This window comes from Lolium rigidum, chromosome 7 (genome assembly GCF_022539505.1).
Source record: "Lolium rigidum isolate FL_2022 chromosome 7, APGP_CSIRO_Lrig_0.1, whole genome shotgun sequence".
NCBI lineage: Eukaryota > Viridiplantae > Streptophyta > Magnoliopsida > Poales > Poaceae > Lolium > Lolium rigidum.
Genome location: NC_061514.1, coordinates 120526745 through 120552066, shown reverse-complemented (window position 1 = coordinate 120552066; position 25322 = coordinate 120526745). Strand labels below are relative to the sequence as shown.

The 25322-nt window shown below is 50.1% G+C and overlaps 3 protein-coding genes across 3 annotated transcripts; all 3 read left to right on the top strand.

Annotated features, from left to right (window-relative positions):
• The first annotated feature begins 4036 nt into the window (after nucleotides 1-4036).
• On the top strand, nucleotides 4037-4797 carry LOC124677037 (cell number regulator 2-like). Its single transcript, XM_047213037.1, has 4 exons — nucleotides 4037-4103; nucleotides 4226-4297; nucleotides 4413-4625; nucleotides 4718-4797. Exons 1-4 carry the CDS (start codon nucleotides 4037-4039, stop codon nucleotides 4795-4797), a joined length of 432 nt encoding a protein of 143 aa, XP_047068993.1.
• Nucleotides 4798-11769: 6972 nt separating this feature from the next.
• LOC124671910 (cell number regulator 2-like) lies at nucleotides 11770-12531 on the top strand. The gene is made up of 4 exons (XM_047208229.1): nucleotides 11770-11836; nucleotides 11931-12002; nucleotides 12134-12346; nucleotides 12452-12531. The coding sequence occupies exons 1-4, from the start codon at nucleotides 11770-11772 to the stop codon at nucleotides 12529-12531; spliced, it is 432 nt and encodes a 143-aa protein (XP_047064185.1).
• Nucleotides 12532-24396: 11865 nt separating this feature from the next.
• Nucleotides 24397-25097, top strand: LOC124671909 (cell number regulator 2-like). Its single transcript, XM_047208228.1, has 4 exons — nucleotides 24397-24463; nucleotides 24551-24622; nucleotides 24720-24932; nucleotides 25018-25097. The coding sequence occupies exons 1-4, from the start codon at nucleotides 24397-24399 to the stop codon at nucleotides 25095-25097; spliced, it is 432 nt and encodes a 143-aa protein (XP_047064184.1).
• The last annotated feature ends 225 nt before the right edge of the window (nucleotides 25098-25322 follow it).

Here is a 25322-nt window from a genome sequence, read left to right as displayed (position 1 = left end):
AAATGCGCATGGATGCTATTAGTAGTCACGGCCTAAAAAGGCACACGCAACTGGTAACGCGGCGGACGGAAAGGCACGCGACTACTAGGATCTAGCTGTACTCGGGTCTAGAAAGTACCCGCAATGCGCATTAAATACATTAGGCTAACGGACGCGGGCGAGCCAAATAGTGCAACCTGCCCTATTTTGACACGCTGCTACTAATCAGCTTAGTGCCCTATTTTGGACACCCTACTAACTAGTTCCCGGGACTTGCACCCCTTAATTGATATCACCTTTTCAGTTTTGAAAAAATAAAATAAAATGATATAAAATTTTAAAAATAAAATACTTCGAGATGGTCATGTGTTATGTCATCTAGTATTAAGAGAAATTGACAAACATAAATTTGATATATTATGAAAAATGACGTCATGTCTCGGTAAAACGGTTTTTCTAGTTGCATACGACCTCCAATGAAAAAGTTTTTTATACGAAAACTATGTACAGAAAATTTTACATCCAATTTCAACGCCTTCGGCCATTTTGCAAACTTTTAGATTCCGAAAGATCGAAAAGGTAAACAGTGTATTTTTCAGGTTTTGATTTCGATGCAAAAAAAAATTTAGATCTAATTTTTTTTAAAAATCACTTTCCCACTGCTCCACCCTCTTTCTCTCATCCTCGTTCACTTCTCCACCTTCTCCCTTCCTCCTCTCCCACTTCTCCACCCTCATTCTTTTCCACTTCTCCACCTTCTCCCCTCCTCTTCCCCCTCTCCACATTCTTTCCCTCCTCCTCTTTTACTCTCCGCCATCTCCTCTCTGGCAACGACGAACATCTTCTCCCGATGACAGCGACCACCTGCCCTCCTCTCCGGCAACGGTGACCACCTCCTTCCATGCAACGGCGACCACCTCCTCCCCCGATGACGGCGGCCACCTCCTCTCTGGCAATGGTAACCACCTCCTCCCTCGGCGACGACGACCACCTCCTCCCCCGACGATGGCGACCACCTCCTCCCGACGACGGGCCACCGCCGACGCCTTGCTCTGGCGACCTCCTCCTCTACCAGATCTCGTTAATGCCATGGATTCGATTGCTTTCTTTTGGTTTTTAGGGCATTTTGTGAAAAACCATGTGGCGCTGGTCTAGCTTTATTTTGAATTGCAAAAAAATACTTGTAGCGGACCGGACGAGAGAACGCGACTAATAACTTATTAGCAACATGTCGGGTGCGCACGCGACTAGTACCTGACATACTAGTCACGTGCCGGGTACGCACGCGACTAGTAGGACCTTACCACTGGCGAGGTACCACTAGCGGGCCGGGGCCCACGACTGGTAGCCAAATTCAACACGCGGTTGGTAGGCTATTCTGTACTAGTGTCCCATCGTCGTCATCGTCCTTGATTGGATGCCGTCTTCACCGCCATGCCAAGCTGGAACGACGACAAATTTGTGATCATATGTCCTACCTCCTGGTATGTTTTACTGTCAATAATCGCCCTATTCAGTGTGTAGATTATAGAGCGAAATTACGCAGGGGTAGGTATTGTCCATTTTTTTACAACGTGTAGATTAGAAATTACTGGTAGAAAAAGTTAGGGTTCTTCTGAAATAGAACTTTTTTTTTTGAACAGATGAGGCCTCGAAGGGCCTAGAGCTTCCATTACGGCGGTGGGCAAAGTTTTACAAGGAGGACACTGAATGAAAAGAAAATTACAACTAGGTCCTTAACATATCCAGTCTTCACCCTAAAGAAGATTGCAGAAACGCAATCAGGTTCAAACTCTCCGCCGGCGACGAACAACCTCCAGCCACAACCACCTCTACCCAGGCCGGGGACGAAACCACTTGGCCGAGCAGAGGCTTGAACGGACGCGACAAGGCTGAGGATATTCCTCTCGCAGAGGAAGAAGACACTCTGGCAGGCTTGGCTACCGAGCGAGGCGGGGTCAGCCTCCTGACCGAAGATAGCGACGGCGAGCTGTGGCCGTCACTTGGGAACCGCCCAGGGGAGATGAAGCTCCAAACGCTCCCCAGAACTGCGCTGATGCACCACCAGCTTGAGGTGTTCCTCATCCTTTCCCTCGCCACCATGGCAGGCCGAGAGGAGGAAGAACACCATGAAGCCACCAGTACGGCGCTGAGGAAGGCTTCTTCTTGATCTGAAAAGCACCAACAAAGGCACCTCCTTCTCCTCGCCACCCCGGCCGGCCAGAAGGAGCCACCCCTTTGTTGATGCAGAGCTCAAGAACAGAGCAAGACCACACTTATTGACTTCCCCGTCTAGGATGCTCTCAGAAGTGACCTCCCACCGGAGGAGCTCACCTAAGAGCAAGCCAGACCACCACCTGACGCCGTGCGAGAGCGCCAGAGAGGAGGGAACCTCCAGGTGACGAGCTTGAAGTTGCTAATTGCTGTCATCTCCTCTTCCCTCGCCGCCACGGCAGGCCGAAGAAGAAGCATGCAACCATCTGCTGTTGTCGCACCTGGGCAAGGCCTTATTGAAGGCATGGCCGGCAGAAGTCCACCCCACGACCGTCCCATGGGCAGCAACGGAGAAGAACAGCCACCGCCGCCGGATCTGGCCGAGAGACACCGACGGAAACCACCCGGCAAAACGCCACCTACTGGCACAAGGCCAAACCCTACATCTACTATGTACAAGAAGGACTCCGGCGCCGCTCCTCCGCCTCCCTCGACCGGCCTCGCCGGCGAGTTTGGCTTCAGATTGGCCCGACGAGCTCGAGAGCCCCCTCAGGTACTGTAGCAGGAGAGAGAGAGAGGGGGGAGGATAAGAATGAGCGCTTCCCAAATAGAACTTGTAGGGTAAGGGTTTTCCCATAATCGATCTCCAGCTTGTTTTGCAATTTTTTTGGAAGGGAATGAGAGATTGCTAGGGGATTAGACAAGGCAAACTGTTTGTGAGCCGCATTCCTTTGTTTCTATTACCCCGGGAATTAGTTCGTAATAGGATTTAAAGAGGGGAGTGATTTGCCTTCACCTGCAGTACATGTGCAACACACGTATCTAAGGTTTTTCTTCGAGCGTACCTATCAAGCCAACTTTTTGTTGCTTTAGGAAGCAGCTTGTGGTGCGGGCCAAAAGTTCCCCATGGGTATCTAGTCGCACGAAATTTGGCCCACTAGATGCGAGAACTGGAATTCCAAATGCAAACACGCCCCGCCGAACCAGCCTGGCGCTTGTCACCTATGATTGCATCGTCAAACGCTGAGGCGTGCTGTTCATAATTTTCGGCTCCTCCTTGGACCGTGTATATACGTGCCAGTTCCTGCATGAGCGCTAGCTCTTGAACGGTGCGCAAGCGTAGCGCGTGCGCTACGCGGCGGTCGTGTCGTACACACTTGCATATTCGTAACGCTTTGCTGCACTCCATGCTGCCCGTACGTACGCGGTGCGCGCGCATTCCCGATGCAAGCTGCTAGAAAGAACGACCGGCTGGTTATGCTAGCTACGTACATACATATATTTTCTGCTACTCATGTTGGCAAATCGCAAGTTCGGAAATCGATCGTAGGGGGGGCCGTCAAAGGCGTCAACTGTGGAGGGCCACGCGTGTCGGCTGGCAATCTGCAGAAGAAGCGATTTTGATGATGCTCACGCGTTGGCACCTTCCCTATATAGGACTGTCGTGGCCGTAGTGGAGAAAGCTAGGTCGGGCGGGAGGCAGACGCGTACACGTACACACGGTACGTACGTAAGACTTACTATACACAGCTAATAACGACGAAGATCCATCAGCGAAGCGAGGACATCACAGTGGCGCAACCGCCAAGTGCTCTGACGGCAGCAAACTGAGTCTACTAGGCTGTAACGACTCTATCAGTCTATCTGCATGGACTCAATGTGTATACGTAGATAAAAGTAACAATCACATGCGAATAACCCGTTTCCGTCCCGTCCTTAAATAGGAATACATGGCTAGGGCTCTGACAACTCACATACATAGCCCAGCCAAGCGACGGAGAGTCCTACAACCGCAACAGCACCGTCCGGCAGCGCGCAAGCAAACCCCTGCATCTCCATCCCCATGGCCAGCCTCAACAACGCCTCGTGGACCACCGGCCTCTGCGGCTGCTGCGACGACGCCGGCAGCTGTAAGACCTTTCCGCTCCGGTTCAGCTGTAGTATCTCTGTTTTTCATGGCGCGCGAGACCTAGCATGCTGCATGCGTGCATGCCTCCTCCTCAACTTAACTGGCATTATGTTGTGCTTGCAGGCTGCCTGACCTTCTTCTGCCCGTGCGTCGCCTTCGGGAGGATCGCCGAGATCGTCGACCAGGGAGCAACATGTGAGTAACGATTCTCTCACCGGTTAGCTAATCAACTTGCTCTTACATGTTTTCTTGTATATCTGTTAATGCCCGAATAGTAACTTAATTGATCCATCTTATTGAACTACCTCAGCATGCTGTGTGAGCGGGACGCTGTACATGGCGCTGGCCTCGGTGACCGGGATGGGCTGCCTCTACTCCTGCTGCTACCGCTCCAGGCTGCGCGGCCAGTACGCGCTCAAGGAGAAGCCCTGCGCCGACTGCTGCGTGCACTGGTTCTGCGAGCCATGCGCGCTCTGCCAGGAATACCGCGAGCTCAAGAATCGCGGCTACGACATGTCCATCGGTATGCGCACTTCGCACTAGCATTTTATCAAGCAGACTTCGTGCGCGCGCCACGGCGGCAGGCAGTGTGCTGACCAGCGTCTGTTCGTGCAGGGTGGCAGGCCAACATGGAGAAGATGGGGAAGACCGCTTCGACCGTCGCGCCTCAGATGAACCCAGGGATGACTCGCTAGAATACGCGTCGATCGAATACCCAAGCAGTCACCGTCGATCAATCTATCCATGATCAGCTTCCAGCTCAAGAACAATAATGCCAGGCGACCAGCTGCTACTTCGGTCTTGTCACCAGTTTGTCTTTGTGCTCAGTTTTGTGTGTGTGCGCGCGCGCCTTTTTGTTGTAAGTCGTTTTCGATTAATTCGTGCGTACCCAACCGCTTCTGATGTACTACATCTGTAGACATCTGAATCTGAATAAAATCTACCCGTTCTATGGGTAGACACGGAGTCCACCATTTTCTCCTCCCATGTTTTACCCGAATGAGCCAAAGTTCTGTACTAATCACCCATTTCCTCTTGTTAATTTCAATGGCGTACTCTTAAACGTGTTAATTCAGTGTTATCGTGTATGATCCAACTTCCCCTTTCCATTACTTGCATATGCGGAAATATGAAGTCTTTTACAAGCAAGGGACAGAACGAGAGAAAGGGACGGGAAACAGAAGTTGAAAAAGGAGGTATCATCAGGAGACCTCTGCTCGAAATGCTCGCCCTCGAGCATCCCTACGGAGCAAAAACCTGATAATATTGATCCCTCTAAACTAAAGAAAGTTTAGCGAATACAGCAAACTGCAAGTTCAGACAACCACCAAACATCAAGAAACACATGCAAGTCTTCATCCCGCACTGAGCATCAGGCATTTGGACCTTCCAATTCTAGCTGCACTGGGATTCTCCGCACTTGATCCAGCTCCAACCACCTCCTAAGCCTTCCTCTTGAGCTGATCAGCACCAGCAAAAGTTGCTCCCTTCTCCTCGTCACCGTAGATCCCTGCCCAATGTTTCAGAAATGAACACACCGTAAAGATAATCGTAACAGGAGATCTGAGAATGAACTGTTCAAATGTAATCTTATTTCTGATGGTACAAATCGACCAACAAACAACTGATAACATCAGAGTGTAATATTTCTTTTCTCCTGGCCAAAAAGAATGAAGCCAAGCTATAGACTGCCATAAAGACACATGACAAGTCGTAGTGCCAAAGATAGCATGCACCAACAAGCCCCCACGTTGTTTTTGAGAAGAAAAGATGATTACAGATCTCATTTTAATTTTTTCGATAAAAGGAATATATTAATATCAAAAGAAACCAATTACATCCAGCCTCTGCAACAACGCCCCGCCCTAGTGGCAGTATAGATGCACACGACCAAAAATTAAAGAGTAAAGAAAACTAAGAAATAAAAGTCTCGCTACAGCATTTCGGACCTTGCAACAGCAATACAACCACCAACGTGACAACACCTGAAATACAGACTCTCCAAAAGTGACTCCGCCAAGAAGGGAACAATGCACCAGCGCCGTCGTCACCCGACCAACAAAGATCTTAGGTTTTCACCATAAAGATAGTCCCCACTCTGAAAATAATGCCTCCAACAAGATCATTGTCAGGCACAACCAGTTAAGGCCAGATCTTGGGTTTTCATCCTGAGAGGTAAGACTCTGAACTTCACCTATGTTGTCGCCCCCAGATGCATACCACTGCTGCGGAGCCCGGAACTGTTGGAGATATGCCCAAGAGGCAATAATAAAGTGGTTATTATAATATCTTTGTGTTTATGATAAATGTTTGCATACCATGCTATAATTGTATTAACCGAAACATTGATACATGTGTGTTATGTAAACAACAAGGAGTCCCTAGTAAGGTTCTTGTATAACTAGCTTGTTGATTAATAGATGATTATGGTTTCGTGATCATGAACATTGGATGTTATTAATAACAAGGTTATGTTATTGGATGAATGATATAATGGACACACACCTAAATAAGCGTAGCATGAGATCAAGTCATTAAGTTCAACTTGCTATAAGCTTTTGATACACAGTTACCTAGTCCTTCGACGATGAGATCATGTAAATCACTTACACCGAAAGGATGCTTTGATTACATCAAACACATTGCGTAAAGGCTGGTTATAAAGATGGGATTAAGTGTTGAGGCATATGGATCAAGAGTGGGATTTGTCCATCCCGATGACGGATAGATATACTCTGAGCCCTCTCGGTGGAATGTCGTCTAATTAGCTTGCAAGCATGTGACTGGGTCACAAGAGATGACATACCACGGTACGAGCAAAGAGTACTTGTTGGTAACGAGGTTGAATAAGTTATGGAGATACCGATGATCGAACCTCAGACAAGTAAAGTATCGCGTGCCAAAGGGAATCAGTATCGTATGTAAATGGTTCAATCGATCACGAAATTATCGCTGAATGTGTGGGAGCCATTATGGATCTCCAGATCCCGCTATTTGTTATTGGTCGGAGAGGAGTCTCGACCATGTCTGCATAGTTCACGAACCGTAGGGTGACGCGCTTAAGGTTCAATGTCGCATAAGTAGATTCAGAATATGATTGATGGAGTCTGAAGTTTGTTTGGAGTCTCGGATGGGATCCAGGACATCACGAGGAGATCCGGAATGGTCTGGAGAATAAGATTCATATAAGGGAAGTTGATTTCTAGGTTTCGGAAAAGTTCGAGATTTTTCCGGTGGAAGACCGGGAAGGTTCTAGAAGGTTCCGAAGGGTTCCACCATGGGGCCCACGACCTAGGGGGGCCAACATGGGCCGAGGGGGTGCTGCCTTGCCCTAATAGGCCAGGCGCACCAAGCCCCAAGGGCCCAGGCCGGCCACCCCTTAGGGTTTACCAAAACCCTAGGGGGGATCAACTTGGGGGGGGGGGGGGGGCAAGTTTCCCCACTTTCCCTCCTTTGGCCGCCGGCCATAGGGCTTGGAGGAGGGGCCAAAGCAACCCTGGCCGCACCCCCCCCCTATATAAAGAGGGGAGGGGGCAGGGGCGTAGCCCTCCTTCACCCCTTGACCTCTGGCCGCCTCTCTCTCCCACCGATAGTCTGCTCCGGCTTAGGCGAAGCCCTGCAGCTTTTCTCCTCCACCACCACCACCACCACACCGTCGTGGTGCTGGGATTCCGAGGAGATCTACCATACCACCGCTGCTCGCTGGAACAGGGAGAGGATGGGCTTCATCGACACCGTACGCACGACCGAGTACGGAAGTGCTGCCGGATTGCAGCACGGATGATCCACTACATCAACAACAAGATCTGATCTCGTAGGCTTTGGAATCTTCGAGGGTTAGTCTCATGATCTTCTCGTTGCTTCGATATTGGTAGATTAGATCTTGCTTCTTCCTAGATTGGATCTTGGTTTTTGTTCATGTACACAGTAGAAATTTTTTGTTTTCCATGCAACGAACCCACCAGGAACGCCAAGCAAATCCCTCAGCATCACAGAGACTTGAACCTCCTTTAGCCAGTCCACCAATTCGGCCTTCATGATATTCTTTCTTCTAACTTCACCATGGACCAAAAAGTCACCTGATGTAAACACAGAATAGAGCTTCGCGCCGCTCCCTCCGGAACCAAACGGTTGGAGTAAAAACATGGGTGCGCGCGACCGAATACCACCCGTTTCGGCAAACTCCAGGCAAAAGATGCACTGTTCCATTCGCCGGCAGTGCTTTCCGGAACTCATCTCTCCAGCCAGATCAAAGCAAACTGACCTCCGGTAGATCTTTTTCTTCGCTTGCGAGAAACCCGAGGACCGCCACCAAAAACAAAACAAGATCAGCAGCCCCCACGCCGCTAGTCCCTCCTGTCGGATCACCAGGGAAGAGGATGACAGCACGGATCATGCGTACCACCGCCGAACCGTCATTGGGGGGCGGAGGCCGCCACCGCTCCACCGAAGCCTCCATGGCTACCGACGGAGAGCCTCAGGCCCCGGCCAAGTAGATGTCTCACCCGGCTTCCTCCACCGGCGCTTCAGCACCTCCCATGGAACGCTGCCACGGAGATCTAGGTTTATTTAATCTTTGGGAGGTGCTTGATTTGGTGTAGATCGCTGCGAATGAGACTTTGAGAACTTTGTAGAATTATTTTGTTGACCAGACCAAACATTGTCATTCTAGGGTTTTGTATCAATAGATGGAGATAGGCTAGATACTGAGGTTTCACATGAAGTTGTGCTTACACAGATGGGATTATCCAGATAAAATGAATAAAAAACATGTGTTGCATAAGATTATAGACTGCAAGAACAATGCGTTTGATAACACCAAATTCTACATGTCATATGCTCTATGGATCTCCGTCAAACCTCAAGTACCACGTAGCGCGAATCTCATAATTATTTTTTTTAAAAAGACAAAAGCCTTAAGATCTATGACATCATTGAGATTCCAGAGAGAGAAGCCTACAAATAGGCTACAACTCGACAGGCACCGAGGTTTGAACTTGTGTGCATAAATACTCCTCCTAATATCACATTTAACCTTTTACAAATCTTCGGGTCTTGCATAGCTAACAAGGCCCTATGCTTGAGGCAAAATACTTGAACCAAATATATGAATCTTGATTACTATACCACACAACAATCACATATCAAAAGATGCACATATTGTTGTGAGGCTAGCTAGACCTTAGCCGCCGGCCCGTAAGGACTACTCACACATTATTAAATCAACAATCATTTGCATTAAAAATCCTCGATAGATGAATAGCAAATAGTCTTACGATATCGTGAGTCACGAATGAACCATTTTACAAGTAGATGGCTATGGAGTTGAAGATAGGGAGTGATGGAATGTTGGTGGCAAGAGAGCTTCGAGGAATGGGGTGATGGAGCTCATAGTTTTATGGGGTGGCGGCGTTCTGTTGTTCTCATGACCTAGGTGCATTCACAATAAATACTCAATTTGATTGTACGAAGCCACTAACATGTGGTACAACCAGACGGTCTAAGCAGCTGCCGCCGTACCGTTGCTTGTTAAGTGACTTGTCACTTAGTTCTGGTTCACTTGGGACTGCTTCTAGCTCACAATTCCTCCTTGATTTTCTCATATTTCATCATTAATGTGTCCAAATCTGCACAAGATAAAATAACAAAGAGATTTGCACATATATGCAATTATTAGTGATTAGTGGTATGTCTATAGAGATATTATCAGGAAAATGGTGAGAAATGTCCATTTTAGACAGAGATAAGATGAGTATATTTTCCACTCACCAACATCCCAAGCTTAAACCTTGATTAAGTAACACGAAGTTTAAACCGAAACAACGGGAAAGTTGGTTCACTTAGAATTGGTAGTCTTAGATAGCTCACACTTCTTTGTCAGAAATCTTAGCATAGCTAGTGTAGCAATAAAATATTACACAAGTTTCATTATGCCAAATCAGCCACAACAAATATTTTATTTAATGTGAAAGATCAAATAAGTAATAATCCTCTACCTTCTCCTAGATAATACTTCCTTGCGGAGGAGCTCTTAGGATATTCATAAAACTTAGTAAATGGGAATGAAAGTTGTGTCTAGGGAAGCATAAACGTCCGAGGTATGACATTAAACTACCATATAGTTACCTCAAGACTCTCTAGCCCTCTTTCTTTTCATTGCCCAACTGGACCTTCAACTTTTAAGTGAGATCGTGCGAAAAAGTGGTATATGTTTTATAACCGGACTTAAAAGACTATGAAGGAATACTTGTGACCATAACCAAGGTGTTTTACCTTTTTTGGTCTCAAGATTTGTCATATTAGCCATAGGATTAACCAAAGTGTTTTACCTTTTTTGGACCCTGCCGTACCATTGCTTGTTAAGCGGGTAGACGTTCCTTCAAAAATCTTGTGCTTCTTCGGCCCTCCGGTGCGGCATTATTTTGGAGGTTGTCCGCATGTTCGGTACTGGCGGAATATATGGCGGGACACCGCCATACCATTGCTTATTACTTCCCCTCGTTTAGCGATGTTAATCATGTTTTAGCGGAGCGATTATGGTACGGCCACACGGTACGGCCAGTTTGACTGTACGTGTTGCTGTTAACCTCATATATCCCTTGAAATGGCCTCGTTTTTTAGTTTTTTTTTTTTTGGCTAAAGACCTGAAATCTTAGTCCAATATATCGAATGGGAAATAATTTGCAGCATATAAACTATTTGACTTATCATATTGTATATCGATAGGAAATAGGGAGTAATTTAGCTCCTCCTTCTCCTCCTCTATGTTTGATCTCTGAACACTCCTTATTAGACAAACCAAAAGAAAAAAAACCTAAAAGTGACTGCACTCTGCACATGTGGCGCTCTGTGTCATGCAACATAGGCATGGCGCTCTGAGGTCGAGCGGTATGAAGAAGGACTTATAATGTAAATTATTCTAGAGTTGGTTAGTTTTTTACTGAATTTTCAAGTTTGGGTCCGGGGGCGGACCTAGGTTATGCTAGCAGGTGTCACAGGACACCAGGTTGAATTGGTTTTTCTTGGTAAATTTTGTCTATTTCTAGTGTGTGACACCCCTAAATCTAAGTAAAAAATATGCGTGTCTCAAAGAGTGACCCCGGGTTTTTGTTGTTCTGGGTCCGCCTTGGGTCAATTTTGCTCATTTTCACTTGTTCGCATGTTCCGGCTATATATGGCTGTCGTCGCCGTAGTGTGGAAAGCTAAAGCCGGAGGCAGTTGTACACACGGTACAATACAACTACAGCTAATAAAAACAACAGGCAGGCAGTAGGACATCACAGGTGCCGCTACCCCCAAGTGCTGTGACAGCAGCAAACTGAGTCTAGGCACGGGAGTAGTGCTGGTGTGGCTAGGTGGTGTGGTCTGTAGTATATCGTGCATATGTTGGACCTGTATGCATGGAGTGATAAGTCACATGCAAATACGGAATGCGCCTGAGGGGACCACACGACAACACGTACAACCTAGGACCGTAATGGTGACAGGCGCCAGGTAACATTTGTTTGTTGCACGGCCCACACGGCGCGTGAAAAACGGGCCAGAATAGCCCGAGCCCGTCCTTAAATACGCGTACCACCACACACTCACACACACGGCCGATCACACACACTCATCGTGCGCCAGCAGCCCCCTCCATCTCCATCTCCATCTCCATCTCCATCCCCATGTCGAGCCTCAACAGCAACTCGTGGACCACCGGCCTCTTGGGCTGCTGCGACGACGCCGGCAGCTGTAAGAACCTTTCCGGCCAGCCTCTCCGCTTCCACTTGAGCACGCGGCTGTGAACTTGAGATGATCACCGGCTTGTGTTATGTTGTGCTTGCAGGCTGCCTGACGCTCTTCTGCCCGTGCGTCGCCTTCGGGAGGATCGCAGAGATCGTCGACCAGGGAGCCACATGTGAGATCTGTTCCTTCCTTCTAAACGATTCTTTCTCCGGTTAACGAACCAGCTTGCTCCTGTTTGTTTTGATGCGTATCTCTCTGTTAATTGATGAATAATACTGCAATAACTTGGTCCATGGTGCTCAGCGTGCTGCGTGAGCGGGACGCTATACCTGGCGCTGGCCTCGTTGACCGGGATGGGCTGCCTTTACTCCTGCTGCTACCGCTCCAGGCTGCGCGGCCACTACGGCCTCAAGGAGAAGCCATGCGCCGACTGCTGCGTGCACTGGTTCTGCGAGCCATGCGCGCTCTGCCAGGAGTACCGCGAGCTCAAGCACCGCGGATTTGACATGTCCATCGGTACGTCCTCTCCTGTCTCCTCCTTCCTCCGCTCCACCGTTTCCGGCGCCGGCGGCGTGCTGATCAATCTGCTGCGTACCGTGTCTGTTCCTTCCTCACCTGCAGGGTGGCACGCCAACATGGAGAGGATGGGGAAGGGCGCTCCCACCGTCGCGCCTCACATGTACCCGGGGATGACTCGTTAGCGTGCGCCGTGCATCGATCCATCTATCCATCGTCACCTTCCTGCTCCAGAACAATAATATGCCAAGCTACCAGTTTGTCTCTGTGCTCGGTGTGCGCGTCACAGTGTGTGTGTGCTTTTCTGTTGCTAGTCGTTTTCGATTAATTCCTCCATTCCCAGCCGCGTGTGATGTATCGTAGGCATCTGAATCTCAATAAGATCTACTAGTACCAGATTTACAAGCTCTTTAGTAATCATCGTTTTCCTATTATAAAGGCAACAGTGTACTCTTAAGCCGAGCGTGCATGATAAACGTCCACTTCCAAACTTCTACTTTGCTTTCATTATTTGTAAACCTGATGCGCTTGAAAATTTAGATGTTAAGATCATGACGGATACAAGAGCGAAGAAATGAGAATAGCACGCAATTGACGTAGGTCATGCTCTTGATATATATGCTTCACCACTAGCATGTGAAACAGGCACGCAAAGTTTCCTAAAATGGAGTAGAAACAGAATCCACCATTTTCTTCGTCCTTCTTTTGCCCGGATGAGCCTAAGCTCGTTACTAATCTCCATTTTCCTATTAATGGCAACAGTGTACTCTTAACCCGTGTTACGTGCGAGCGTGTATGATAAACGTCCACTTCCAAACTTTTACTTTGCTTTCATTATTTGTACACGTCATGCGTCTTGAAAATTCTGATGGCAAGACGGATACGTACGGGAGTGAAGAAACGAGAATATAGCACGCAATTGGCGTAGGTCATGTTGTAAACATCGTTTTCAGTTGCTATCAAGGCCAATCCACCAAGTCTTCATGTGCCATTGTCGAATGCAAGTAGGACTTCAACGGCTTTAGCTTTGGAAAGCTTTTCTCCACCGATGCAAAGGTCACTAGAATAGTCAACAAAATCCTATATGCAATGGTTGCATTCGGAAAACAATCAGTTCTTCGAGAAATTCAAAATATCAACAGGTCCCAAATTTTCATCCGGAATGGAATTTTAGAGTAACTTTAACTCTACATATAGCTCATTACCACCAAACTAAGATTTTTTGTTTGCCCATTTTAAGTGCAGTGTCAAGGCAACAGCAAGAAGATCTCAAGTTTTTATCCTCCAAAGGTGTAGTGCATGAGAAATAAACAATAAACCAAATATTTTGTTATATGATTTATATTGTTCAAACCTCGTAGTGAATGAAGCAATAGCTTAATCAAAAGCATGTAAAAAAATTCGTTATCCTGAACCAATCATATGCAGATTGTGAAGCAATTGCCACAACACTCAAAACGAGACTACGACAAAACGGCTGAAATATGTCGAGTGCTCCTTCAAGATGCTACAGAGTGAGCTCCTCCGATAAACAGAACCCTTACCGATGAAAGTTGTAGTGCTTATGCATCCTCAAAATTAACGGGATGTTGATGCGGGTTCATGGTAATGTGGGCAGAACATGAGATGCCACCACCGTTCGACTCGGCTGCCTAGGCAAGCCGACAATGAAGGTCCAACGTTGACCACAGCAAGCTTGTCACACCCCTAGCAAACAAGATCGTTCGACCAATCTGATTAGATGAGAGGAAGGGACAAAATGACAAGGCTTCAACGATCGGTCAATGCATGTACGCGGGTTCTTACAACTACTTGAATTTAGGCTTAACTATTATCCATAATATTATTAGCTATGCCATTAATACACAGGAACATGTACTATAATACTACTATTTCCAGCTGTAAATTCTTGAGGGAGGCGAACGGTTGAGGGGGGTCTGACCCCTGCTCGCCCCTCCCTGGCTCCGCCTCTTTATTAGAAAAAACGAAACCAAAACTAAAAGGTGACTGCACTCTACACTTGTGGCGTTGTGTCATGCAACATAAGCATGGCACCATGAGGTAGAACGGCTTGCGGGAAGGAGGTGAAAACAACTGTATCGGAGGCGAAGGAAAGGGGAGTCTCAGCTCTCCGTGTATGTTGTTCATCCATCACAAGTAGAACGAATGGGTTTCGCATCTTGCGCCCTAAACCTGTGTAAAAATCTCGTGTTTGTGTGTTCTGTTTGACCCTGTTTGCAGCGTTCAGTGCCCACTTGCCGAACAAAAAGGGGGTGCAAACCCTCGGTTTATTTCGTCCCGCGGACGCGATAGAGATCCCGCTTGGTGTTGTTGCTTGCCCGCCGCCGCCAGTTAGCCCGTCGTCGTCCCTCCTCTATATCTTCCCTCGCGATACTGCTTGCTGAGGAAGCCGCAGCTTTGCACTGATTTGAGATGCAGCTTGCCGCCGCCGCTGGCCGACAGAGCCGGTGCTGAATCTGCTGGCCGTGGCAGATTGCGGCTGTTGCGATGCAACTTACCTGCCGCCGCCAGCTAGCTGGCCAGCCGTCGCCCTCCTGTATATCTTCCCTTCCAACGCCTCATTTTTTCTTGCCGCCACCACCTTTGGCTTCTGTAGACGAGCCGCTAGAAGGGAGCGACGAGGGAGAGGATAGGTTTATGAGTCAGATGAGTTCTTGTCCACGTAGAATAGCGAGATTTGCAGTGCGGTTAGCAAGTGGAACGTGCACATTCTACCGATTTAGTGGAATGGGTGCATCACGGATATAGGAGGAATATTCCATTTGGAGGAACCACTCCATTTCATTTCGCCTTTCAACTAAACACAAGAACAGATGATAGGCGCGGAACCGTTCATTACGTTTCACTTGGTGACCGAACCAAAGACACCCTTAGAATGTTTTTTTTTCGGAGCCGGTTAGTTTCTTACTGAGTTTTCAAGTTTGGGTCATTTTTCTCATTTTTCACTTGTTGGCACGTTCCGTATAAATGACAGCCGTGGCTGTAGTGGGGAAAGCTAGGGCCGGAGGCTGTGGTTCACACGGTACGACCTAACAGCTAATAACGACGAAGGCGTAGGTGTAGTGAGACATAACAGCGATGTACAGTAGCGAGTATCTTGCCATGGACGGGATACACCAGGGTGCCGCAACTGCCAAGCGCTCTGACGGCAGCAAACTCGTGGACCAGCGGCCTCTGGGGCTAGTGCTGCCTTGATCGGTGTATGTTCTTAGAGCATTTTCAGTCGCGTCTCCAAACCACGTCGAATTGAGCGTTTGGGTGACGTGTTTTGGTCGTGTCGTGTTTGTGGGACGTCGCTCCTCAGCCGCGTCCCCCAAACGCCGCCTCCCAAACATTAAAAATATTTTTTTTGGAATTTTTATTTCAGTTTCCACAAACTAATACATAATTGGGAACGTGGTTTACACGAAGATATAGTTAGGAACATGGTTTCTACAAACTAATACATAGTTTGAACCATGGTAGACACAAATATAAAATATTGCAAAAAAACTAAACCTAACTAGGCCGTGCATCGAAGATTTCGTGTGTTCGGCTGCCAAGAAAGAACACTCGAGGGCACACCCGATCACCGAGCCGGGAAATCCGGTCGAGTGACGGTGCCCCTGTTGGTTCTTGCGAGGAAGAACAGCCAGAAACCTCCGTGCCCGTATTCGCTGCGAAGAAAAAACACTCTTCATCAGTCGTCCTCCTCGTCGGTGCTGTCGACGTGGTAGTCCCGGCGGCGGCGCGTCTCGTCGAAGACCTTGAAGCTCATGTCCCTGTCGCCGAAGTAGGAGAACAGGAGGATGAAGCCGGCTTCGAGGCTGTGGTGGCGCGCGAACTTCTCCCAGCCGATGTTGAGGTACATCTTGCCACGCGCGTCGTAGATCACGTCGACGATCCACCGGTAGCAGCCGCACGAAGCCTCCCGCAGGTGCATCGTGCGCGGGCGGTTGTCGCCGGCGACGTACTCGGCGAAGGAGTCCGGCAGCCTGTGGATGCCCCGTGGGTCGCCCTTGAGGACGAGGACGAACTCGAACAGCACACTCGGCTCCACGTCCATCTCCGACGATGAAGACGACGGCGTGGCAGGCGACGGGGAGCGTTCAGCTCTGCCGCAGCCACGACCACGACCACGGCCGCGAGGTCGGCCTCCGCCTCTACCAGACATGGCGTCGACTCTTGTTGAGATGGTGGTGGCTAGGGTTGGGAAGAGAGGCGCTAGGGTTTGTGTGTGTGAGAGGGACGATGAGAGGCGGCCCTTTTTATAGGCCGGAGGGAGGCGGGGGAGCGGTGGCGCTCATTAACGCCAGCACGCAGCTAGGCGCGACGAGACGCGTCGTTGTGCCTCTGCGGGAACTGCACCGTCGCTGCGGGAACTGCACCGTCGCTGCAATCCAATAACTTCCGTCGCGAGGTAGGCGACAGTTAGGTTAAAATTTATTGTGCCGCTGACGGGTCGGCCCCGCCACTCCCCGCCTTGCTTTTCGGTGTGTCCGGCGTCCCCGGTGCGTCCCCTGTGGGACGGGGACGGGCTCGGGACGCCGGACACCGTATCGGGCTGCGCCAGACAAAAATGGGCTTTGGGGACACGGCTGGAACGGTTTTTCGGTCCGACGCGCCCAAATTGCTTTGGAGGACGCTTTGGGGGACTTAGATGCTCTTACCGTGGTTGGTGTTGGATTGGTGTGTTTTCTTTTTGTTTGAAAATGAAAATGGCTAATGGTGTTGGAATTGGTGTGTTTTCTTTTTGTTTAAAAATGAAAATGGCTAATGGTGTTGGAATTGGTGTGTTAACGACATGCAAGCATTCAGTGCGCAGGAGGAAGGGGACGATAGCACATACAACCTCGGACTCGGCCAAGTGGTGAGTGTGAGTGACAGGTAACATTTGTTTGTTGCGCGGCCCACACGGCGCGTGGACAACGGGCCTGTAGCCCGACCCCGCCCTTATATACGCGTCCCCGCTCACACTCCTCTTGCAATAGCAGGCAGCAGCCCCGTCCATCTCCATCTCCATCTCGGCCATTTCCATCTCCATCTCCATCCCCATGTCGAGCCTCAACAGCGACTCGTGGACCACCGGCCTCTGCAGCTGCTTCGACGACGCCGGCAGCTGTAAGACCTTTCCGGCCAGCCTCTCCGCTTCCACTAAAGCACGCGGCTGTGAACTTACCGGCATGTGTGTTAATCTTGTGCTTGCAGGCTGCCTGACCTTCTTCTGCCCGTGCGTGGCCTTCGGGAGGATCGCCGAGATCGCCGACCAGGGAGCCACATGTGAGTCACCGGTTAATCACCTTGCTTGCCCCTGTTTGTTTGTTTTCATGTGGATCTCTCTGTTAATTCATGAATCCTCTCCATGCATGGTGCCCAGCGTGCTGTGTGAGCGGGACGCTGTACCTGGCGCTGGCCACGCTGATCGGGTTGAGCCCCCTCTACTCCTGCTGTTACCGCTCCAGGCTGCGCGCCCAATACGGCCTCAAGGAGAAGCCCTGCCCCGACTGCTGCGTGCACTGGTTCTGCGAGCCATGCGCCCTCTGCCAGGAGTACCGCGAGCTCCAGCACCGCGGCTTCGACATGTCCATCGGTACGTCCTCCTTCTTCCTTCCTCCGCTCGACTGTTTTCGCCGGCGGCGGCGCGCTGACCAGCAACGTGTACCGTATCTCTGTTCTTGGTCTGCAGGGTGGCACGCCAACATGGTGAGGATGGGGAAGGGGTTAGTCAAGGCAGCGAAGGAGGGGTGGGTGAGCCAAGAGTTTTCCATACGGAAGACTTTGCTGCGCGGGGCCCTGGAGGAGGCAATGAGGTGGAGAGGGACGTGGTCGGAGGTGGGACGAGCCGAGGAAGTAAGGGTGGAATCTGGCAGAGCAAAACTCTGCCCTCCTAGCGAAGTTTCTTACAAAACTACACTCCGACACCGCTGCTCCCTGGGCCTCCTGGTTCCGACGCCGGTATGGCTGGAACGATGCCAGAGATCTGGGAGACTCCCACCATCTAGACACCCCCATCTGGAAGGACATTGTGACTGGGCTCAGCACCTTTCGTGCCATCACCAAAGTCTCCATCGCCAACGGGACCTCCACCTCCTTCTGGGCTGACCTTTGGATCGGAGATACCCCTCTTCAGGACCGTTTTCCCAACCTTTTCTCTCACTCCACCCGTCCCAACATTAACGTGGCTGCTGCTCTGACACCCGACTTCCGCAACACTCTTGGACCGCGCCTCTCGCTGGCCGCGGAGACCGACCTTCGTGCCCTCGCCAACGAGCTTAGCTCCGTGACCCTGCGACAGGATACCCCGGACACCCGTTGGGACCGCCTCGCTAACAAAAAACTCTCGAACAAATGTGTCTACACCAATTCTTTCAGGCATCTAAGAATCGAAGAGGCGGCGGAGAAGATTTGGAGGAGCGCTGCCCCTCTCAAGTGCAAAGTTTTCTGCTGGCTGGCCTGGAAGAAGCGTCTCCCCACCAATGAGCGGCGTTTCCGGCACCAACTCTGCAACACCGCTGCTTGCCTCTCCTGTTCACACAATGAGGATGTGGACCACCTCCTGCTCATGTGCCCCAAAGCTAAGGAAGTCTGGAGGTTTTTCTTTCCAGACTTCGACGTCAGGGGGCCCGCCAATCTCAACGACTTGTGGATGACAAAGTGCCGAAGTTTCGAAGAAACCACCGTCACCACCGCCATCGCCTGGAACATCTGGAAGCGGAGGAATGCCCGGACTTTCAATGACACAGCTGAAGACCTCCTTCTGGTGTCCCGTAGATGCATTGAAGATATCAGGCTTTGGGCCCATCGTTGTAACTCCTCTCCCCCCTCCCTCTCTCTTAATAATTGGTGTAACGGGTTTGACCCGCCTTGAAAACCCTTAGCCCCCTCTTCTCCCTCCCTCCAAAACTTTTGTAATGCTCCCAGTTCCTTTGGTTCTATAAAGTTGTTCAGGCTGGCGTAAGCCCGCCGTAGCCCCGGTCAAAAAAAAAGGATGGGGAAGGGCGCTCCCACCGTCGCGCCTCACATCAACCCGGGGATGACTCGTTAGCGCGTGCGCCGCCCATCGATCCATCTATACATCGTCACCTTCCTGGTCCAGAACGATAATATGCCAAGCTACCAGTTTGTCTCTGTGCTCGGTGTGCGCGTCACAGTGTGTGTGTGCTTTTGTGTTGCTAGTCGTTTTCGATTAATTCCCCCATACCCCAGCCGCGTGTGATGTATCGTAGGCATCTGAATCTCAATAAGATCTACTAGTACCAGATTTACAAGCTCTTTAGTAATCATCGTTTTCCTATTAATGGCAACAGTGTACTCTTAAGCCGACGTGTATGATACACGTCCACTTCCAAACTTCTACTTTGCTTTCATTATTTGTAAACGTGATGCATTTGAAAATTTCGATGGTAAGATGGATACGCGAGCGAAGAAACGAGAATAGCACGCAATTTTCGTAGGTCATACTCTTGATATATATGCTTCACCACTGCATGTGAAACAGGCACGCAAAGTTCCCTAAAATGGAGTAGAAACAGAATCCACCATTTTCTTCGTCCTTTTTTTGCCCAGATGAGCCTAAGCTCGTTACTAATCTCCATTTTCCTATTAATGGCAACAGTGTACTCTTAACCCCGTGTTACGTGCGAGCGTGTATGATAAACGTCCACTTCCAAACTTTTACTTTGCTTTCATTATTTGTAAACATCATGCGTCTTGAAAATTCCGATGGCAAGACGGATACGTACGCGAGTGAAGAAACGAGAATATAGCACGCAATTGGCGTAGGTCATGCTGTAAACATCGTTTTCAGTTGCTATCAAGGCCAATCCACCAAGTCTTCATGTGCCATTGTCGAATGCAAGTAGGACTTCAACGGCTTTAGCTTTGGAAAGCTTTTCTCCACCGATGCAAAGGTCAGTAGAATAGTCAACAAAATCCTATATGCAATGGTTGCATTCGAAAACAATCAGTTCTTCTAGAAATTCAAAATATCAACAGGTCCCAAATTTTCATCTGGAATGGAATTTTGGAGTAACTTTAACTCTACATATAGCTCATTACCACCAAACTAAGATTTTTTGTTTGCCCATTTTAAGTGCAGTGTCAAGGCAATAGCAAGAAGATCTCAAGTTTTTATCCTCCAAAGATGTAGTGCATGAGAAATAAACAATAAACCAAATATATTGTTATATGATTTATATTGTTCAAACCTCGTAGTAAATGAAGCAATAGCTTAATGAACAGCATGTAAAAAAAATACTTTGTCCTGAACCAATTGTCAAGGTTTTTTTTCTCGGTAGGCAAAAAATATCGGTGGTTACCGGTATTCCGGTATTTCGGAAATTTCGGAAATACCGGCTAAATACCGGCCGAGATTCGTCAAACCAACTCGTTATTTTGTACAAAATTTATAAAAAAATTAAAATTTAACCGAATTATTTAAATACCGGAAAATTTCGTTCGGTATTTCTTTTTCTCGGTGGTAACCGGTAAAACCGGTTTTTTGCGAAATCTCGGAAATTCCGGCCGAGAAAAAAAAACCCTGATTGCCACAACACTCAAAACGAGACTACCACAAAACGGCTGAAATATGTCGAGTGCTCCTTCAAGATGCTACAGAGTGAGCTCCTCCGGTAAACAGAACCCTTACCGATGAAAGTTATAGTGCTTGTGCATCCTCAAAATTAACGGGATGTTGATGCGGGTTCATGGTAATGTGGGCAGAACATGAGATGCCACCACCGTTCGACTCGGCTGCCTAGACAAGCCGACAATGAAGGTCCAACGTCGACCACAACAAGCTTGTCGCACCCCTAGCAAACAAGATCATTCGACCAATCTGATTAGATGAGAGGAAGGGGCAAAATGACAAGGCTTCAACGATCGGTCAATGCATGTATGCGGGTTCTTACAACTACTTAAATTTAGGCTTAACTATTATCCATAATATTATTAGCTATGCCATTAATACACAGGTACATGTACTATAATACTACTATTTCCAACTGTAAATTCTTGAGGGAGGCGAACGGTTGAGGGGGGTCTGACCCCTGCTCGCCCCTCCCTGGCTCCGCCTCTTTATTAGAAAAAACGCAACCAAAACTAAAAGGTGACTGCACTCTACACATGTGGAGTTGTGTCATGCAACATAAGCATGGCACCATGAGGTAGAACGGCTTGCGGGAAGGAGGTGAAAACAATGCGTATCGGAGACGAATGAAAGGGGAGTCTCAGCTCTCCGTGTACGTTGTTCATCCATCAAGAAGATCAGACAAGCAGAACGAATGGGTTTCGCATCTTGCGCCCTAAACCTGTGTAAAAATCTTGTGTTTCTGTGTTCTGCTTGACCCTGTTTGCAGCGTTCAGTGCCCACTTGCCGAACAAAAAGGGGGTGCAAACCCTCGGCTTATTTCGTCCCGCGGACGTGACAGAGATCCCGCTTGGTGTTGTTGCTTGCCCGCCGCCGCTAGTTAGCCCGTCGTCGTCAATCCTCTATATATTCCCTCGCGATACTGCTTGCTGAGGAAGTCGCAGCTTGGCACTGATTTGAGATGCAGCTTGCCGCCGCCGCTGGCCGACAGAGCCGCTGCTGAATCTGCTTGCCGTGGCAGATTGCGGCTGTTGCGATGCAACTTACCTGCCACCGCCAGCTAGCTGGCCAGCTGTCGCCCTCCTCTATATCTTCTCTTCCAATGCCTCATTTTTTCTTGCCGCCACCACCTTTGGCTTCTGTAGACGAGCCGCTAGAAGGGAGCGACGAGGGAGAGGATAGGATTATGAGTCAGATGAGTTCTTGTCCACGTATATGCAACTGGGAAAACTCCTGCACCCCAGCCTCCCCAGCCCTAACCGACGCCGCCACCGCCGGTAGCGCCGCCGGGGCAAAGACCCACAGGGCGTGGCGGCGCCGGGGGCCCTTCCTCGTCGACGCATGGTGGACGGCGTCCGGATCTCCCCTCCTCGACGCATGGCGGATGCGTGGATGGGATGGGCGGCGGCGGCCTGCGCTGCGCCCCCTTCTCCCGTCGGCTCTCCCCTGGTGGATCGGCCAGCGCGGTTTGGATGGGCGGCGGCGGCCAGCGCTGCGGTCTCCCTCCTCCCGTCGGCTCTCCGCAGCACTCCGGCAGGGGCTGGTGGTGGGCGGCGGCCATGCCCATGGCCTGCGCCAATTTCCCCCCGCCTCTCGCCGGTGAGTGGAGGCGATCTCGGGCTTCACCCGCGACACGAGGTCGCCCGGGGCAGCAGCCTTGGGTACGACGGTGGAGGTGGCCCTCTTCTTCGCCGGAGAGGATCGGCCTGCGGTTGGTGGTTGTGGATCTATCGATCTATCACCGCGTTCCGGCGGCGAGATGGAGATGCATGGAAGCCGGCGACGGAGTCACCGGTGGAGGGTCGGAGTGGCCAGCCCGGGATGGTCGCCGACATGGGGGTCCGACCTGAATAAAGGCGGTGGTCCTAGGGTCTCTCTTTGGTGAAGAGGAAGACCTACCGGAGGCCTGGACTCGTGATCTAGCCGGAGTGTTGAGTTCCGGAAGGCTCCGCCGGCGAATGTAACAGTGCTATTTGCCTTGAGTTTGCTGGATCGGTGGTATTCGGTCGTGCGCACCCATGCTTTTATTCCGACCGATTGGTTCTGGAGGAAGCGGCGCGAAGCTCTTTTTCTGTGTTGACATCAAGTGACTATGGATCTATGATGAAAGTCAGAAGAAGAGAAGTTCATGAAGGCGGGAGGGGAGGACTAGCTAAGGGAGGTTCAAATCTCCGTGCTGTTGAGGGGCTTGCTTGGTGTTTCGGGCTTCACATTAGCGGTATGAAAGTGAGGGCGACAACACAGGTGAAGTTCAGAGTCCTACCTTTCAGGGTGAAAACCCAAGGTCTGGCCTTAACTGGTTGTGCCTGGCAATGATCTTGTTGGAGGCATTGTTTTGAGAGTGGGGACTATCTTCAGGGTGAAAACCTAAGATCGTTGATCGGGTGACGATGGTGTTATAGCATTGTTCCCTTCTTGGAGGCGTCGTTTTTGGAGAGTCTGTATTTCAGGTGTTGTCTTGGCGGTAGATGTATTGCTGTTGTTAGGCCCGAGATACTGTAGCGGGACTTTTGTTTCTAAGTTTTCTTTTCCTTTTTTTGGTTGTGTGCATCCGTAGTGCCATTAGGGTGGTGCGTTGTTGCAGAGGCTGGGTGTAATTGGTATCCTTTCGATATTAATATATTCCCTTTATCGAAAAATAATAGCGAGATTTACGATGCGGTTAGCAAGTGGAACATGCACATTCCACCGATTTGGTGGAATGGATGCATTCCGGATATAGGAGGAATATTATTCCATTTGGTGGAACCACTCCATTCCATTAATTCCACCTTCCAACTGAACACAAGAACATATGGTAGGCACGGAACTGTTCCATTACGTTTCACTTGGTGACCCGAACCAAAGACACCCTTAGAATGTATTTTTTCCCGGAGCCGGTTAGTTTCTTACTGAGTTTTCAAGTTTGGGTCAATTTTCTCATTTTTCACTTGTTGGCACGTTCCGTATAAATGGCAGTCGTGGCTGTAGTGAGGAAAGCTAGGGCCGGAGGCTGTGGTTCACACGGTACGACGTAACAGCTAATAACGACGAAGGCGTAGGTGTAGCGCGACATAACAGCGATGTACGGTAGCGAGTAGCTTGCTATGGACGGGATACACCAGGGTGCCGCAACTGCCAAGCGCTCTGACGGCAGCAAACTCGTGGACCAGCGGCCTCTGGGGCTAGTGCTGCCAAGTGATCGTGTATGTTCTTACCGTGGTTGGTGTTGGAATCGGTGTGTGACATGCAAGCATTCAGTGCGCAGGAGGAAGGGGACGACAGCACATACAACCTCGGACTCGGCCAAGTGGCGAGTGTGACTGACAGGTAACATTTGTTTGTTGCGCGGCCCACACGGCGCGTGGACAACGGGCCAGTAACCCGACCCCGGCCTTATATACGCGTCCCGCCGCACACACAGCCGCTCACACTCCTCTTGCACCAGCAGGCAGCAGCCCCGTCCATCTCCATCTCCATCCCCATGTCGAGCCTCAACAGCAACTCGTGGACCACCGGCCTCTGCGGCTGCTTCGACGACGCCGGCAGCTGTAAGACCTTTCCGGCCAGCCTCTCCGCTTCCACTAGAGCACGCGGCTGTGAACTTACCGGCATGTGTGTTAATCTTGTGCTTGCAGGCTGCCTGACCTTCTTCTGCCCGTGCGTGGCCTTCGGGAGGATCGCCGAGATCGCCGACCAGGGAGCCACATGTGAGTCACCGGTTAATCACCTCGCTTGCCCCTGTTTGTTTGTTTTCATGTGGATCTCTCTGTTAATTCATGAATCCTCTCCATGCATGGTGCCCAGCGTGCTGTGTGAGCGGGACGCTGTACCTGGCGCTGGCCACGCTGATCGGGTTGACCCCCCTCTACTCCTGCTGCTACCGCTCCAGGCTGCGCGCCCAATACGGCCTCGAGGAGAAGCCCTGCCCCGACTGCTGCGTCCACTGGTTCTGCGAGCCCTGCGCCCTCTGCCAGGAGTACCGCGAGCTCCAGCACCGCGGCTTCGACATGTCCATCGGTACTCCCTCCTTCCTCCGCTCGACTGTTTTCGCCGGCGGCGGCGTGCTGACCAGCTACGTACCGTATCTGTTCTTGGTCTGCAGGGTGGCACGCCAACATGGTGAGGATGGGGAAGGGCGCTCCCACCGTCGCGCCTCACATCAACCCGGGGATGACTCGTTAGCGCGTGCGCCGCCCATCGATCCATCTATGCATCGTCACCTTCCAGCTCCAGAACGATAATATGCCAAGCTACCAGTTTGTCTCTGTGCTCGGTGTGTGCGTCACAGTGTGTGTGCCTTTCTGTTGCTAGTCGTTTTCGAGTAATTCGTCCATACCCAGCCGCGTGTGATGTATCGTACTAGGCATCTGAATCTCAATAACATCAACTGGTACCCGATTTATATAG

Excerpts from the sequence above, each read along its gene's own strand:
- LOC124677037 (XM_047213037.1), top strand. The coding sequence starts at position 4,037 with ATGGCCAGCCTCAACAACGCCTCGTGGACCACCGGCCTCTGCGGCTGC. Across the intron at positions 4,104-4,225 it reads CTGCGACGACGCCGGCAGCT|GCTGCCTGACCTTCTTCTGC; the intron begins GTAAGACCTTTC and ends TTGTGCTTGCAG. Across the intron at positions 4,626-4,717 it reads CGGCTACGACATGTCCATCG|GGTGGCAGGCCAACATGGAG; the intron begins GTATGCGCACTT and ends CTGTTCGTGCAG.
- LOC124671910 (XM_047208229.1), top strand. The coding sequence starts at position 11,770 with ATGTCGAGCCTCAACAGCAACTCGTGGACCACCGGCCTCTTGGGCTGC. Across the intron at positions 11,837-11,930 it reads CTGCGACGACGCCGGCAGCT|GCTGCCTGACGCTCTTCTGC; the intron begins GTAAGAACCTTT and ends TTGTGCTTGCAG. Across the intron at positions 12,347-12,451 it reads CGGATTTGACATGTCCATCG|GGTGGCACGCCAACATGGAG; the intron begins GTACGTCCTCTC and ends CCTCACCTGCAG.
- LOC124671909 (XM_047208228.1), top strand. The coding sequence starts at position 24,397 with ATGTCGAGCCTCAACAGCAACTCGTGGACCACCGGCCTCTGCGGCTGC. Across the intron at positions 24,623-24,719 it reads CGCCGACCAGGGAGCCACAT|CGTGCTGTGTGAGCGGGACG; the intron begins GTGAGTCACCGG and ends CATGGTGCCCAG. Across the intron at positions 24,933-25,017 it reads CGGCTTCGACATGTCCATCG|GGTGGCACGCCAACATGGTG; the intron begins GTACTCCCTCCT and ends CTTGGTCTGCAG.